Below are 18603 nucleotides of genomic sequence, written 5' to 3' on the forward strand. Positions count from 1 at the left end.
GCTTTCCAGAAATCATCTATTCTTAATTTCTGATTGAAAAGTTTGCTTGACTATCTGATTGTTTTGTTGCCATTCCCCTTAGCGCAGCCCCATCTAGTGGTTGCTCAAGACCAGCCACTACTGTAGCTTCTATTCTATGCGCCTTATAACGCGATGTACCTCATATTTGAAAACCGTTTTAAAATAGGCTATCATTGAAGGTGCGCCTTACAATCGGGTGTGCCTTTTAGTACGGACGCTGCGGTAATCATTTGCTCAAACAAATAGGACACAAGTCTTTTTTTTCTTCTTTTAAACAGCCCAAGATCTTTCTATTGATGGCAAAAGGCCATTAGTTGTGAAATAGTTGACATAGCTGATTTCCATAGATCTTCAGTGGGATCTATAGCCACTCACTGCACCATCCTCCTATTCCATCCTCCGCTCTAATCCAACTAAGACAGGATTCAAGCGATTTATTAAAGTTCAAGCCTCATGTGCTGTGGCATCAAATGAAAGCGCAACCTTGGTTTATTTCTTTTTCTGGCACACACACTTCTATTTGTTTCTTGCCTTCGCATAAAATAATTCCAAATTGTATCAGCACATGGACATGGACTGAATTCTAATAAGGCTGTGATATGTCTAATGAAGATAAATAAGACTTTATTAGTCCTACGATGTCTGGAGCACCATGCTTGTGATTGATAAAGCAAAGGTGTCTACATAGCTCGAAGCCAGATAGATGACTGTCTTTTTACGTGGAAAGACGGTAGATGTGGTGATCTACCGTCTGTCTACATCTTTCTCTTAATGATGGAGTTGACCATAGCTCAGTTTTTGTGCCTGGGTTGAACGTCACCGTTTTTTTTTCCCCCAGCATCAGCCAAATGCTACAGCTTGATGCTATGAGCAACTGCTCATAAGTCATTGGTCGTTATCTGATGTTCATTTCTATTTAATTATAGGCTGGCAGCCGTCGCCATTAGGCAGCCCATCCATCAGCACCCAAGAAAGACCCTAAAAGGTTAACACAAAGAGATTATCTGGACAGAGCGGGGGAAAAAAATCTCAGGTGATATATGGTGCAATTGAACCGGAGAGCAACGTGAACTCCAAGGTAAGTTTTTGTTTTGTTTTGGTTTTCATGTAAAAAAAACATGTGTTGTGGGCCTGAGCCAAATTTCTTGCATTTGACTAGCCAGCACGCGCTTTGAAATCCACAGCGCTCATTTGGTAAGAAATGGAAAGGTTGATTGAGTTCAATTTAGCAGGCAGAAATAATGTGAAATTTGCATGCAACTTTTTTTGAGTGGTTGAGCATGGCGCAGAAACCATTGAATGTAGGTATGCATCAAGGAAAAGCTTTATCGCTATCCCACCATGAATTTGGGAGTACTGTATTTTCCGCACTGTAACTATATCATCTTTATTCTTCATTTCTGTTTGAAAGGCTTGCCTGACTTATCTGATTGTTTTGTTGCCAATCCCTTTAGTGCAGCTCCATATAGTGGATGCATAACGCAACCCCAGCCGCTAATGTTGCTTCTATTCTATGCATCTTATAATGCAGTGCACCCTATATATGAAAACTGCTTTAAAATAGGCGGGCCTAAAACTCTGGTGCACCTTATTGTGCGGAAAATACAGTAGTTTCTAGCCATCATACAGATGGCCAAACAAATGGCAGTACTTTACCAAAGTAGCACTGCATACAGTACACAGAACACCACATAAGTGGTATTGAAATAGAATGTGGGAACAATATTTAGTAATTTGGAAGAACAATCGTTCATTTTCCCTAATGCAGTTCGACGACAAGAAAGAAATGAGTGCTAGTGCTTACTCAAGATGACAATGTGCATGTTAATGCAGCGAAGAAGCATTTGCAGATTCTCTCTTTTGTCTGCTACCCCGGCATGCGGACTGAAGCGGAGCCAAGCACCCAGCTGGAGGATTTAAGATGCTGAAAACGGCTTGATTAAAGGAAATGGAAGCAGGCTGCTTAGACACGCTAATTACTTTGTGTGCAAGTGAAATTTATATTTTATATTTATATGAAATGTATATATATATATATATATATATATATATATATATATATATATATATATATATATATATATATATATATATGTATAAAGAGAGAGAGAGAGAGAGAGAGGTATTTGTTTGAACACCCCGAATTGTTTTGAACATACAAAAATAATGTAATCAGCACAAAGAGTTACAGGTGTTAATACAATCTATTATTGGGGCCACTGAAAACGAACAAAATACATTTTGTCATGAAAATAATAATTTAATGGGGTTAAGGTTACTCAAAATTCATAATAAATTTAAGACCAGCAGACACAGTCTCCCTCAGAACCTCACCTATAGTTTTATTTAAAATTTGTCACAATATTCACCCAAATATTTGTTTGATGATCACCCAAAGCCAACAAGAGCCAATTTGGTCAATGTGGATTTTTTTTTAACACAGCACAATCACGAGCACAACCAAATTTTCATACTGATGGGCGTTGATGTGTCAAAACATTGACTATTACCTTGTGAAAAGTATATTAGTGTAACATCAACAGCTTTTTTACTTATAACTTCATCATCATAGGTTTTACAACTTTATTATTCTAAAATTTCAATTTTAATACTCTTTTCACATCACCAATTGATAGACTCTCACTCTAAAAACAATTGTGTTAAAATAAGCCAATACTGGTGAAAAAAGGACCAACACAATTTTGGTACATTTTACTCAGTTAGTTGGGCCAAATCCAGAACACACAAAAACAATTGTTTTTTTTTTACGCACGGGTGGATTTCGTGCCCACCATTTGGGGTTATTAATATCACTCCAAAACGTAGGTTGGTGTCTTTTCATTCCATTTTACTTTCTTTTTTAGCCAATTAACTAATCAGTGTTGGAAGTGAATTAATACCATAACTTTAAAAGACACACATTTAAATACAATGCGCATCTTATAAACAGTCTTATGGTGAATATGTGACACTTGGTGCTTTCACGTGTTATGTTTCTTTAGACGAAAAAAAAAAAATAGCACAAGTGTGCTTTCAGTTTGTTTTTTTTCCTCCAGCTGGTAGGTTGTGCCAGACAGGAACAACAAAAACAATCACAATGATAAATTCACATTGGTCCACCAGTCCAACAAGTCAGTTTCTGCAAATATGGGAGAAAATGCGGCAAAACATGGAAAAGACCAAGTTCCACCTGTCGTGAATTTTTCTGTAATGTATTGTACTGTATTCCTCGTGGGGTTGTTTCAGCATTCCTGCCCCGTTAATCGTATAAAATGGTGCGGTAGGTAAGCGGGGGCCGCGCCTGAGTCTCTCTACGACGACTGACCATTGAGGCACTCGCGCCGCAAGCACTGCGCCGGCTTCCACCAATCTCCGCTGTGGCAGCGGCAGATGGTGCAGTCGTCTACTTTGACTTCGATCCCGGCCGGGATGATCGTCGATCCGGCGAAGCAGTTTGGACCTGCCGCACGGGAAGGCAGAGGGAAAAGAGCAAAGAGGGAATTAGGGCGACAAGAAGCGCGTGACGTCGGGAGCCGACTCTTTTCGCGCGCGGCCTTGTTTTCGCAATACTTAAGCTCCTTTGTTAGTCGCCCCTTCTCCCTGGGCGCAGAGCGCTTTGCATCCTAATGCGCCGCAAGCATGCCGGAGTGCCAGGCGTTGGCTCGGCAGTGCGCAGTGGCTCAAGTACAGAAGAAACAGAAGGAAGAGGCTGAAATACAGCTTGGGGAGACTGCAGTAAGAAGCTTGTTCATCACGTCGGATGTTTCACAATGAAAAGGCCAGCTGTTTCTCCAGCAACACGCGCGACCCGGTACTCGGAAATTTGCGTAGGTTAATATCCCTGTGTGAACAAGGATGGACTCGAACGCTGGTTCAGTCTGAACGCTTTTTTTTTAATTGAAAATAATGCCGCCGTAACAACAGATAACACCAGCTGCTGTTAGCCAGAACAGGCATTTGCTGCTAACAGCCAACTCACGTCCGCCTTCTTGCTTGTCCCCAATTATTGTAAGTAAGAATATGGCCGACATATAAATACACATCTGCACATCAAAACTAGGCTTGTGTAACTGACTCATCCTCCTCGCATGATAGCGAATTCAAATACATAAATCAAGTTTTTTTTAAGTTTAGAGGATGTACCCCTGCCTTCATTTTTGGGGGGGGAAAAGTACAGTATACTTAGGGAATAATGGTCATTTGTCTTTCTGTCCAACTTTCTCCTGAGACGTTGCTGGCACTGCACAAAATGCCATGGCTGAAAATATCACCCTTTCCCTCCTCAATGTAGTTTACGCCTTAAATTTAACATTGAAAATGTTCTGGCTTGTTACGACAGCCATTTGAACATCACCTGGTCCGCTTGGTGTGACGTCATGAGGGCCTCAATGAGCATGCGGGACCCTTTCGGCCTGTTCAGGCATAGATCACATAAAGGTCCTATTTATTTGGAATTGTGAAGGATTTCACACAAAATACCACCAAAATACTTTGCTTGCTTTCTTGAGATGATTGGATAAAGAAAAAACAGCAGGTGCCATGAATCCTTCTCAGTTTTAATTATTTCAGTCAATCATTCGGCCGTCGAAAAAGCATGACGGTGACTTTGAATTAGTCTTTAAATTACTTCATAAAATGTTCCACCTTAGGCCTCTCCTGAGTGGCCACAGAGAAACGTGATGTCCCATAATTCTTCTACTCACACTGGGTTTCATTGCAAGTCGTGATGAATGTCTTAATATCAAGATAGAATGATTAACCTTTTTGTCATATTTATTAAAGCGTCAGATTTACAGTGTTATGTGAAAAAAAAATCACGTCTAACATTATCTTGTGCTTCTAGTTGTCTGAAAGATGACTGTTTGGGTTGTAGTTTTAAATACAGAAATATCATCAGGTGTAACAAAAAATATCAAATGGAAAAAGTGCAATTGAATTCACTTTGTAATATGGTAAATGATAAATGGAGTGTACAAATGTTACTTATTTATATACTTATACATTTTAATACTTATTTGTTTATCTCCCATATTTTTCGGCTCATAGGGCTCAGTCTCAATGAAAATGTTTATTTGTGTGACCTTTCCAGACTGTAAAAGGTGCTATATAATTTAAACGGTGCACCGGGTTATACTCCTGTGTCAAATCGCTCCACTTTCAAACCGCCTTTGAATCATTTCCCACCCCATGTATCAAAACTATATTGAATCTTTTTTCTTTTTTTGCAAAGAGATGCACGTCACTGGCGAATAGTGACGTGCATCTCTTTCAGAATTACATAGTCTTCAGCACGTCATAAAATGAATTGACCTCGTAAAGGGGACACAGATGCTATACTCTGCAAAAGCTTGCTTTTGAGAAGGGAAATTACGAGACGTTGCGCATAAATCACATTCATTCATTGCATGTAATGTATTCTAATTTTTCCAAACCTGAAAGGAGAAAAGGTTTTGTTCTCCCAGTCCTTTGCCATTTTTGTCCCAAATGTTTTTCGAAGCGGCTCGGCCCCTATGATATTCCTCCCTCCACGCTCACACGTGTCGGCCACTCTCATTGAGATTTATTTTGCTGCCCGTGTTCGACCCGGAGCTCCGAAGAAGTGTAGGAATGACAAGACTGGGCTTAAATGCCATGGGTTGTCACTGTGTCCTTTAAGGATGGATTACTCTCTCGGTGAAGCGTTTCTAGGCCTGCTATGGTGTGGTGTGTATTATTAAGTCACAGTATCAACATTGAGACAAAAGAGAGGAAGTGGGCAGTAAAAATAGGAAAGTATTTGGAAAAAAATGTAAGCAGGTGTTGAGAAGATCATTTATCATAAAACTTCAATTTATTGCGTTTCCACAGGGTGTTGTGTCATCCCAATGCTTGAACCAAGAACATGAGAGCTCCGGAATCTCTCTATGGTTATTATCTTTTTTTTTTTTTTTTTTGGCATCCAGTGATTTATTTTACTGTATTTCTCAGAGAACAAGTTGAATTTTGTGTCCTCTTTTTGAAACCCCATATTAGGGGTTCGACTTGTAACTGCATAATTCAAAACAGGCCAGTTTTTCCACATAAAACTTAAAACTTTTTCCACATATATGTGTTTGAATAACATTACATCGAATGTGAAATAATTAATATCATGTCACTTTCAAGGCTGAACATTATTATATACCGCATACCTTTGACGCATTATGAAAAGGAAAATACCGCTTGACTTGTCTAATTCAGCCCTTAGGCGTGTGCTTGAAGAAGATGGCATAGATGTTACCAGGTGCGTGTGTGTGTGTGTGTGCTTGGGGGGAGGAGCAGCGAGGGGTACACTTCCACGCTCTTATCTCACAACAGTCGTCACTTTGGTAAAGAAAATCCCAAGTATGGTGATCAGCAAATCATCTCCGAAGACCTCCATTTCATACAATTTGGATGGGTCCGAAGATGATTACCCGTGGAAGAGTAACAAGGATATTTGAACAATTGACGAGAAGATAGGAGAGGACGCCCGGGTGTTAAGTGGGAGGAGCTATTTGACGTGTCTGAGAATGATGATAACTTTTAGGGCTTTTCGACAAATTAATATTCAGCTGGGAAAAATAATAAAGCATTAAAATTCAAATCATTTTATAGTTGCAACATAAGTTGCAACACCCCCCCTCCCCCCATAATGGCAACAGTATGTTATTCGATATAAGATGAAAAAATGCGTCTAAAAGTACCATAATTTCATCATTTTAATTACACGCACCATGTTTTATAATTGGACAGCCATGATCTATATAACCACTAAAGTCAGGGGTAGACTTATACTTGCGTTTTTGTAAAATTCACCCTAATTGAAGTAAAAAAGGGGGGGTCGACTTGTACTCTGAGAAATATTAAAGAGATCCGAAGAGAATCGACACTGCATTCAATGAGTCTATCTTTGGGGTCTCAGGAACATCAGCAGATAAGTTCAAACCTGCCTCAGAACCCTCGCTATTTGCTCTTCGAAGTCCGAAAGTGAAAAGTTCTACTCAGCATATTTTGGAACTGATTTTAAACACATTTTCCCAAGAACTCAGAATCAAAGAATGAATAATGAATTGCTAGCCAAACGATAGAGATAGTGCGGCAATCAATCATTAGCTAATTTCACATCACTTACTATGGCCCCTGAAGTGGCGTGACAGACGATACCACACAAATACACATCAGTGCTATAGTTCTACAAAGCAACGTGGCGAACGAGAAGAGAAAAGGTACAAACTTCAACATGAATTTTAATGCGTGACATTGGCAGGGCCTAGAGGGCATTCACCACTTGACAGTGAAAATAATCTGGCCAGAGGTTTGAAATGGCGTTTGAGGAATGCAATGCTGAGCGCAAAATACTTTGGAAGTAAGCGGGAGTGATTATCTCTGATTCAGGTCAAAGAGAAGCAGTCAAGTAGCACTGTTGCCGCCCCGGGGTTCTCTCTCTTTCGAGGTAATGACATACCGTATGACCATACTGCATTCATCAACCTTAACTCCTTCATTACTGTTGGACGACCGAGACGTCAAAGATCCGTTTTTTTCGCTGGGCTGGCAGTGAACGCCTTAATAATTCAATTTCTCATTCTACGACACTGGGATGTATGGAATAGTAAAAAAAAACCCAAACAAACAGAAAAACATATATATATAACATATATACAACAACAAACATATATATATATATATATAAACATATATATATATATATATATATATATATATATATATATATATATATATATATATATATATATATATATATATATATATATATATATATGATGTGGAATAAGTCAGTGACTAAATCTGCCAGATTGTGCAGAAGAATATTTAACTCATTCACCGCCAATGGTGGCTTCAGACGTCAATGGTCCTTTTTCTCAGCTGGCAGGGAATGGGTTCGTATAGAATCATCGAGCTAACTTGCAGAGATGACATTTAACTATGGCTAGGTTCACACTGCAGGGGAATTTTTGGGGAAGTCCGATTTTTTTCGTGAGATCCTTCACATTTCCAAATAAATGCAACATGTTGCAAGGAACAAGGAACAACAAGGAATCCCAGTTTAAATCCACCTAGCTCCACGTCCTTCTTGTGTGGAGTTTGCATGTTCTCCCCGAGCCCGCGTGGCCTCTCTCCAGGCACTCCGGCTTCCTCCCACACTCCAAAAAACATGCGTGGCAGGTTAATTGGATGTACTAAATTGTCCTTAGGTGTGATTGGGTACGTGAATGCCTGTTTCTCTCTGTGTGCCTTGCAATTTGCTAGCAACCAGTTGAGGGTGTCCCCCGCCAATGCCCGAAGCCAGCTGGGATAGGCACCAGCAAGCCTTCGACCCTTGAAGATAAGCGGCTCTAGAAAAAGGATCGATGGATGTTTGTGATCACCAATTGGCTCAAAAATGTCCTGCATGCTCAGAAGACACTGTGACGTCTTTACAGGAGTAGCACAATGGATGGTCGAATGGCCGTTCAGATTGAAGCCGCACGTTGTCACTTAATATATTAAACAATATATTAAATAAATAAATAATGCTTAATACATTGCTGAGGCATCAAATCAGGACTCAATTATCTACAGGTTTTTAGTTGGCTTGGACTGCTGTCCAATTACAAGCCCATCCCAAAACATACCTAATAGCAACAGCGTAGCAAAAAACAAAGCAGTCCACCACGAGTCACAAATACAGGAGCCTATATGACAAAGATGAAACATACGTAAGACAAAGGGGGCGTGACCATAGCAACGGCATAGCAACACCACTCCAAAGCAGGAAGTAGCTTTTCAAATCGTTTCCAGTATTTTGTCCAACTCGCCGTGTTGACGATTTTTACCTTCTACCGCCGGCCATCGATAACCGCCGACCCCACGGTTTCTTTTGTGTTCATTTTGGGGATTGGCCGTGTACAGTGCGCCACAAGGAGATAAAAGGCTTCCCAAAGACCCATCAATCCCCGCAACCATGCCTTTAATCAATGAGATAATGTATACGCTGCTTAGTGTGTCGTTTAGAATGAAAACTAAGTACCACTCATTAGCGTCCAGTGGGCCCGTGGCCATAATTCAAATTCGTAACAGGCCTTCGTCAATTACGCCCTCTTCCTCCGGATATGCGCTTATCCGATGCTGCCGACAGTCCAGATAAACTTGCCATCATTTAATCCATTTTTAATGACTTTTTGAAGAGAGCGTAGGAGTGGATACGTTTGAGGTTTACCGTTTTTACAGATGGGGCAGCATTGCTCCGGCTCGTACACAGGATTGACGCACTCCGGGACGGCGCAGTCGGACACCACGCAGTGCACCTCATTATTGGGTTCGCAGCGGCACCATTCACAAGGTGAGGGCTGTGGGCAAAGGGGAAACGGAGAAAAAAAAAAAAATAATGCAGGTTAGATGAGTCACCAGGCTGAGGAATGTTTGAACTTGCATATGCTCTTCTTTAGCATTTTTACTAACTGCTTTTTCTAAATTTAGGTTTTCACACTCTGTAGCTTGCCGTTTGATTGCCTCAATTGATTAACAGAGACAATGTAATTAACAGGTGAAATTGATTTTTTTTTTTTTTTCAACTTACATCAGTCAAAGTAAGGGCTGACCTTGAATTAAATTGCTGGAAAGATCTCAGTGAAGAATGATTATATTTTTAACTACCGTATTTTCTGCACAGTTAAAGCCTTCAATTTTCTCAATAGCTGACAGTGCGCCTTATAATCCAGTGTGCTTCATACAGCGCATAAACAACATTTTCACTTTTGGGGTACGAAAAAATAAAATAAGCCACTGAAATTCTTAAATTTTAACCTTTGCAATTCAGTTATGAATGCATTTTTTTAAAACAATTAAAATTGTAATAACCTGTTTTAAATTTTAAGATGCTGTTTATAGATAGTATATAGATATACACAATAGGTTTTTGGTTGCACTTTGATTAACACACTTAACTTTAATATTTAATTGAATCGTAACTATGTTATTTTAAACGCTTGATTCGGCGGCTTGGTGGGGCAATGGTTAGCACGTCCATTAGCGCAGCTTCATTTAGTGGATGCTTCTATTCTATGCACCTTAAAATGCAGTGCCCCCTATTTATGAAAACAGTTTGACAGTCGGCCATTCTTTGAAGGTGCGCCTCATAATACAGGTTTAAAGAAACTTTTTTTAATAAATGGTCTTATAAAGGTTTAGAATAAAATGTTTTAGTGTGCAAAATACGGTATACACAATTCATTACACTATCTACTATCTACTGTATTGTAAGTGAAGGCTAAAAATGTTGAATGATGAGTTATTCTAGTTGAAACAATGGAAGAACATCTACTGAAGCATCTGAGTTGCCATCATTTGCCATGGGGAATATATCAATCACCTATAATGTGGTGACCAATCAGGATTCAGATTAGATTTTTATGTTTATACAGTCCCAACAAACTAGATCTCAAATGCTCCAATATAAATTAGGAAGGATTTTTTTTCTGAAATTTCATCAGTCACTTTCTATTACCCTAAAACAGCTACCATTTATGCAAGAAAACCTATAATGTTAGTTAAGGACTACTTTGTCTACCACTACAATGCTTGGTTAAATTTTCAAATGCCAATTTTCAATGCCAGTTAAAACTTTATTGCGCAAAGAAGAGAAAGATTGTCCAGACGTGCATAGAATTTGGCTCAAACAGCTGGTATAGACCGTCAGTGTGACATAAAAGGTGGATGCAATTTTTTTTCCTCTCACTTAGAAGAGCACAAAACAAAACAACAACCACCGGACTTTCATTATTGTGCGTTCATAGAACATAAACAAAGGTTTTGCTTTCTTAGTCATATATATATATATATATATATATATATATATATATATATATATATATATATATATATATATATATATATATATATATATATATATATATATATATATATATATGTTTGGCATGTTCACAGTTTTTTTGTTTTTTTTTTGCATTTTAAGGCATTTGAATGCTGAAATTCTGGAGTTGCAACACCTTCTGTCTACCACCTCCACAGATCTAAAACCAAAGAAGAGCAGTATTGACAAAAATTCAGTTTTGTGAATTTAATGTTATTACTCTGCACCCGTCTCCTTTACAAAAGCCTAGCTCAGCAGCAGCTTATCAATTATGTGTCAGTTTGAAGTTGCTAAATAGGGAAGAAAGTGCAGCGCAAACAGAAATGCATTGCTGGAGCAGGACAATTATTTAAACGAGGCTTAAGGATCCAGCTTACACCAATTTGGATTCTTATTTGATCGGCTGCCAAACACGAAACAAGGAAATTATGGTATGAATAACAATGGTGACAACAATATACACTTTTTACTTTGCATCTACATTTGGCACAGCTACTACACAAGATCACTTGCCTATTATACTATAATCTAGGACAGGAAACATGGCCACTGGCAGCAGTTGCCAATGTGTTCGGTCGGGGAGTCTTTCATTAACATTCCATGCATTTCACTTTGACAGATATTAAAACACGAAAGGAGAAACAATTCACGGGGTTTCATGGGGACTGGAATGATAAGACGATGTGATAACAAATATAAGACACTTTTTTTTCCCCAAAATGAAGGCAGAAAGTATGGGTGTGTCCAATAAATGGTAGGATAAACATTTGAACAATTTTATTTTATTTTTTATTCATCACCATTCGAGGTTGATCTGTCAGCCAAATTAGCCGAGTTTTGATGCAACGATACGGCTATATTCTTACTTATAATGATTACCAAGGGCATTATTATTAAAGGGCAGATGTCAACAGACAGTGTCTGTTGCAGCTAACAGCAGCACAAGTTAGCTGAGGTTGTTACGGCATTATTTTCAAAAGAAGCGAGCAGACTGAACCAGCAGACCCCCTCCTTGTTCACACGCAGGAATATTACGAAAACAGAGTGGAGCACGTAAAAGTTACGATGTTTCCAGCTGATTCAATTTAGAGTGCACCGGTTAGAGAACACGGAAAGGTATTCCATTTGTAATGTTTTGTAATATACACACAATCGTAAACTTGGTGAAACACGGGTTCTGCATAACTTCAGGTAGTTATGGAAAAATGAACTCAAGCTGTCTCACGAGGAAAAGGAAATAACTGCTTTGAGCGTGTTCAACATTAAACAGCCGCTGCGTTCACTGATTGCTCACAATATGGGAGATCTGAACGACAGTTACCTCAACCCACAACAAATATATAACTTACGAATATTAATACAAGAAAAAATGAAGAATTTACAAAAAATGAGCTCTATTCTGTTTTGCTATAGTTTTTATATTGTCTGCAATATAAATATATGGACCGGGGAGGGCTGTCGAGCGGCTGTATACATGGAAACTAGTGTGTCGTGAGAAGTCGCTGCCCAGTGAGCCGAAGGGGTCATGTGATTAAATCAGCCTATCGTAACACACCTTGGAATGAACTGAAATTGTATAGATTTCTCAAAAATGCCTGAAGAGGGAGGCAAAACGACACAAAGACGAGCCAACTCTTACAGGCCATGACTATTTCAATTTTCGGGTGGGGCTCGATAGCGGTTAAGCAGACTGTTTGTTGGGGACCTCTGCTCTACACGGTACCATAAAAAAGAACCGAATTTGACCCTAAAAATAAGGGTATGTCCTATTCACAGGCGCGTCCTATTTTGGGGAAATTACATTCGTCACAAGTCACTTCAAGCAAGTCAAATTTTAACGGAGAGTCTAAACGCTTGCACTTCATAAACTCCCTCGATTAGAACCCTTGTCGTCACCAGTGAATAAAAGGGCACAGATCAATGGGAGTCATCGTTTTAATCACTTTCAGGAGATGTATGATCTCGTATATATCAGTGCCGAGATGCCGAGCTACTAATTACCGATGTGTGCCGTGTGTTCGTGAGTGACATATTGAGGCATTTGCTCTTACTTTACAGCTTTGAAGTTTCAGTCTTCCTTTTGAAAGTGAAATGACTGAAAGTCAACTTCTTCTGTTATTTGACTTCATGAATAGGAGTTCAGTCGAAGGAAATTGCACTTTGTGTAAATGGTTGCCTCAAAATGAAAGGCGTCCGCACTAATGGCTTTAAGGTTTTTTGCAGTTCATCCGGGGAAATCTGGACATATTTCAATTCTTTTCAGTCCAGAAATATGCGAGGCAACACAATCCTATCTCGCATTTTGACCGTTTTAAAGCCTTGTCTTTTTCCCGTCCTTGCCTTTTTGTGTTTTTGTTATCACTCACAAGCATAGGACTGGCAGTCACTCTCTTCATCATCTCCCGAGTCTCATCACTTGGAGTGGAGTTATTTGAGTTTCCTTGGGTTTGCTCCATTCTTATCGTCTTTTTTGCTAAACTTTGTTGTGTGTGTCATTTTAAGGGCGTTTTTTTTCCCCCGTGATCCTGGTCTGTTTTGGATTATTTTTTTTTATTCTTCCAAGGGTTATCTCTTCCCTACTTACTGACTTCAACAATCCACTTAATTTTGAGCCTTTTTTTTCAACTTTAACATGCATAGTTGCATTGACATTCATAAGATGCCGATAAGCTAAAGACTCGATCTCGTGTGAGTTCTTAGGATATCGTATTTATTGTGCGTTTTACCGCTTAATTCAAAGTTCAATGGATTAGCCATGGGTCCCAAGATTGCTAGTGATCTTAAAGGGAGAAGTAAGAAGATGATTAGTGTGGAAACGGGAGCTGGAGATAATCAAGAAATACGAAGACAACTAGGCTACCCTCGGGATTACTAGCTCAAGTCACGTCACTCCAAAGGTAAATAAAATTTCATTTTCCCTTTATACTGTGTATATTTTATGATATTTAATTATATACATGTATTTCATTCATAATTAGTGCTTACTGTACTATTTTCTTGCTAATTTTTATATGTATGTAAAATTTTGATGTTTTTCCCCAGGGTTTTGCACTCATTAGCTAATTAGCATACTGTAGGTTTCTAATGCCTGCCATACGACAATTTCACTTTACAATCCCAACTTCGGAACACATTCATGTCGTATGGCGGAGGTCCGCTGTATATTATTAACAGAAATGATTTCACGGACCCCTTGCTCTCAGGCCACAGACACCAGGGGGTCCGCGGACCCCACTTTGAGAACCACTAATGTAAGGCACAATTTTCTCCATATGTGCACACCAGGCATTACAATTCAGTGTTCGTGTCATAGCAATGACCTTGAAGACTGCAACATGGTCAATTCTCTATTTAACTGTTAAGTAACAAAACTGTCTTCACAATTCCTTCTTTGAATTATAGTTATGTGATTCTTATGTAGATTTTTTTAAATGCTGTTTCACATGTGATATACAGTAGTATACGGGCTTCAATGGCAATCTTTAACAGCCCACTGGAAACTAAAGTGCCTTCTTTTGCCAGCTATGTATCAGTGTCCATAAATCCTAATATTAGTCCCATATGTCTTCTGACGTTGGTTTAGGGCATGTCTGATGCTGCAGGGACAATGACATCACTCCAGCAGGCAGCCATATTTATATCCCTGGCCAGACCTCTTCTCTATGCCAAGATAAAGTCAAATCCCTGAACTCCACTTTCCCCTCACTTACTATGTCTACACCAGCGCTTCTCAATTATTTTTTGCAAAGCCCCACCTAAGAAAAAGTCATATTTAGGGCCCCAAAACGACTATAAATAAGATACTGTAATAAGAAAAATCAGATATGTATACCTAAAATTGTATCCTTTTTAACATTAACAAAAGGAACATAGTGCCATGATTCAAATTTCAACAAATGGTCATTTTATTCTTTTCAGGGTTTGTACAGGTTCCAAGTTAGTCTGACAGGAAAAAATCTTTTTTTTTTTTTTTTTTTACCAACTGAACCTTTTGATGCTGACAAAAAATAGAAAACCAAGAAATAATAAGTGTTCATTGATTAGGAACAGAAACATCAGTACAATATCTTAAGACCTGAAGAAAACAGGTTTAAAACATTGTGCTGATTATTTAAATCAAGCATGTGGTTTAGACAAAACAAAATGTTGACAGCAATTAGAGTTTCAACTTCCGCACAGACTTTGACAATGACAGCACCACTGCACCACCTAGTGCCGTGGATATACAGTTGCACTTCACATGACAGAAGCAAAAAACTTCAACACGAAGATAATCAGTGTGCATTTAAAGGGGGCTGCAAAAGTCTGACTATTTACTGAAGAAGCTGAAAAGACATATTAACTATATAGACTTATTTATTTCGAGTGAACGGGTGTATCCCTAAGGGCTTGTCGTATCAGTACATGGTATTGGTGTATCGTCAAGAAGTAAGTACTCGTACTGGTTTAGATTCTAGGGCCTACAATCTAAACCAGGTAGAATGAATACCAAATGGGAAAGTTTGTGTATCGAAGGTTTTAGTGGTCGCTGACGACACAAGAGTTGAGTACTCATACTGGTATTAATGTGGAAAAGTAGCATTGAACATCCCTATTTGATTTGATTTTTTTAAAGGGAGGGCTAAGTACTGATACTAATTATTGGTATCAGGCCGAAACTTGGCCGTATTTCAAGGTATAGGTCGTCATGCAACTTTACTATCACAAAACAGGATTTAAAATTTAGATGAATAAAACATTGTCATTAATTTCATGAACTTTTTAGTAGTATAGTAGTAGTGTTGGTATCGGTGAATCCTCAAGAATTGATTTCTCGCAATGGTATCTATCTGAAAAAAAGTTTTATCGAACATACCAGGTAATATTAATACCTAATAGCAATTTAGTGTCTGCATGTTGTAGAAAACCCATAGAAATTTGATCCCACAACTTCAGAACTGAGAGTTGCCTAATTTACAGAATGAAAAGGGAATCGACCAGGTGAACATGAAATGGTTGCTTCTACGTTAGCTTTAACTACAGCCAGCATGGTCTTGACACACTTTTTCGATCAAAACAAGCCTTTAATATACATATTCAAGTTTGAGAATATAATAAAGGCGCAACTCACCTTGAACTCTTCCAGAATTTTGTACGTTTTGGCACGGTACTCGCAAAAGTTTTTGACCTCCTTGCACTCAGGGCAGCAGCCGTTGTGCTCCACTTTGGTGCACTTGGGGTGAAGTTTAGGGCACTCGGGTTGGTCGCACACGGGGCCGTCTTCCGTGCATACGCACGGACAATTGGAGTGGCCCGGGAAGAAGCGTTCGCCCAGTTTGTAGACGAAGCCGCTGTCATCCACGCATCCTTTCCCCCGGTAGTCATCGAACACGAGGCTTTCACCGGCCGACCGCTCCGCCTCGTCTCCGGCGTAATCCTCGGGGTCGCTCACCGTAGCGGCGGGGCCCATCAGGGCCAAAAGGAGGACCAAGGCGGCCGAGGGGACCGGAGCCATCCTTCTCCGCGGCGTGAAGATCCACGTTCGACGGGATTTACGGGGATGGCATTCCTAAAGCTCCGGCGTCCACTCTGGATCAGCCCGACCCTGTATCACCACCATCATTGCCACATCAAAGCACTGGGCTTCTGTGGGGAGGGGGAGGGGGGGTACATGCCAATTTACGCTCATATGCAATCATCAGCCCCCATTCACGCAGAACAAAAAATTTCATGCACCCACAGAAGGATATTCTGCGCTCATCCTACAGCCAGTTTGCTCAACAGGCACGTGCCATCATTTATGCATGCTTTAATAAACGAACCAATAACGTACCAATCAGGCGCGATTACTTTTTTTTAACGTCACTCCTCGTGCCTTCATCTGCTTCAAGTGATTTGCATTCTTCGTTTTTTTCCCCCACCTTTTTATGAAATACATGTCGATGGTGGCATTTAATAACACTGTTACTTAACTCACCGCGTTTTGAATTAATTGGCTCCTCTTTTCACTTCGTCCAAATCCAAGCCTGCAGCAGACGCTTTGCCTTTTTGCAAACTTCACCAGCTTCCCGGAAAAACTGCAAGCATCCCCTTTTAGTCTCCGTCGTTTGTTTTGAAACAACAAACGGCAACCTTTATCCTCTGATTCCGTGTTGACATGACGTCCACGTTAAAGTAAGCCCTGCGTCAAATTTAGCCTCAGCCGACTCACCTCAGAGATCAAATCACGTCCAAACGTTCAACGAGAGCCGAATTTCAATCCCCGAATCTTAATTCCGTATTCCTCAGAGGTGCAAACGAATCTTAACGCGCACTCTTGTTGCGCATACACGCGTGCATATCCGACATCTATCGGTCCATTAAAATCCCCACGAAGGGTCCACGTGAAAGCGCAAAATGAAAGAAAAGCGGAGTGAAGGTTATATTTTGACCGGAGTAAGGACAGGGGAGGAAACGCTCCGACTTTCAGCACCATGGAAAGCCACTGAGGGCTGCGTTATGGTTCGAAGAGGAGTGCAGAGCGCCCCCACCCGTCTGCGTCATCTTCTGCACACGCCACATCATCCAACGCGGAACTCCTCCTGCTCACGCAAGGGTTAAAATCAAGCCGAAGAAGGCGAGCTACACGGTCACTTCATGACTGATACTTATTCCCGCAGGAGCAGCCGGTGAATTCACAAGGTTGAAGCTCCAGCTGGCAAAAACGTGCGTGACCCCCCCCCCCCCAAGTGTTAAACGCATGCAGCCGTGCACCTGTTTCGTTTTCAGGCGTGCTTGTGCAAATTGTGTGAGCCGCAAAGCAAACCCATTTGTATGCCACGAAACAATACGTGAGACCAAGTAAAAGGACGATAAATCATGCAATGAGATCTGTCCTGTTTATTTTATAGTCACGTCAATGCCCATCTATTCACGTTCCAAGTTCAATTTTACATCATGGTTAAAAAAAAAAGGACTTGATTCACAGAGGATTTGATTTAAACACAGCTGGAGTGCTGGCGTACGTGCGCATCTAGTTAAGACTTTCTCGTGAAGTTTTCCGTAAACAACTCAGGCGAAACCTTTCCAATACACAAAGCTTGGCTCTCAGTCAAGATGCACCACTTCAACATGCTTTTCTTCACCGACAAAAGTGCACTACTTTCCTCTTAGACAGGGCTTTGGCACCATCTTGACACATTGAAACCCTAAAGTGCATATTAATGTTTTTATATGGTCTTGTATTGCAATAAAATGCAAATAAAATTTCTGAAACAGCACAAATTGTTATTAAGATGGGGATAAGTTCCACACCGAAAAATAAATAAATTCAATTCCAGCTTGCTCCGGCTTTTGTGTGTGGACTTTGCATGGGGGTTCTGTCCAGGCATATGTGTGTGTGTATTAATTTGTGTGTGTATATAAATTTTCATTTATATATATATATATATATATATATATAAATAAATGAAAACAGGTCATGTAAGACTGAACATGAGCACCTTTATTGCTGCATTTCAAGCTGTACTAAACTATGCAACAGCCACCTTGTGCCTCCCGCCCCAGTACAGAAACATCACGGCTGTTGACCTCGTTCTGAAGAATAGCAACACTTAGCTAAACCTTTCCCTCTCCATTTCTTTTCTCACACTGCAAGCTGCAAAGGCGCCCCAAGGTAAAAATGCATTATTTAGTCAATCTGTCATCGCACATGCGTAAAAGCTGGAACCTAATACAAGGTATGTCTCGGA

At 40.0% G+C, this 18603-nt stretch overlaps 1 protein-coding gene across 1 annotated transcript; it reads right to left on the reverse strand.

The window, feature by feature from the left end:
• Positions 1 to 2103: 2103 nt before the first annotated feature.
• Positions 2104 to 17434, reverse strand: vwc2l (von Willebrand factor C domain containing 2 like). Its single transcript, XM_088415939.1, has 5 exons — positions 17085 to 17434; positions 16851 to 16950; positions 16005 to 16519; positions 9242 to 9371; positions 2104 to 3481 (listed from the first exon to the last, which is right to left on the reverse strand). The coding sequence occupies exons 3-5, from the start codon at positions 16386 to 16388 to the stop codon at positions 3333 to 3335; spliced, it is 663 nt and encodes a 220-aa protein (XP_088272065.1). The 5' UTR covers positions 16389 to 16519; positions 16851 to 16950; positions 17085 to 17434; the 3' UTR covers positions 2104 to 3332.
• Between the last annotated feature and the right edge of the window lie 1169 nt (positions 17435 to 18603).

This window comes from Hippichthys cyanospilos, chromosome 5 (genome assembly GCF_059441005.1).
Source record: "Hippichthys cyanospilos isolate Australia breed blue-spotted pipefish chromosome 5, RoL_Hcya_1.0, whole genome shotgun sequence".
Classification (NCBI taxonomy): Eukaryota; Metazoa; Chordata; class Actinopteri; order Syngnathiformes; family Syngnathidae; genus Hippichthys; species Hippichthys cyanospilos.

Bases quoted from the DNA above. Each gene is read 5' to 3' on its own strand.
- vwc2l (XM_088415939.1), bottom strand. From the start codon at position 16,388: ATGGCTCCGGTCCCCTCGGCCGCCTTGGTCCTCCTTTTGGCCCTGATG. The intron at 9,372-16,004 runs GTGAGTTGCGCC...CTTTGCCCACAG, and splicing joins AAATTCTGGAAGAGTTCAAG to CCCTCACCTTGTGAATGGTG. The intron at 3,482-9,241 runs GTAAACCTCAAA...CCCGTGCGGCAG, and splicing joins CTGCCCCATCTGTAAAAACG to GTCCAAACTGCTTCGCCGGA.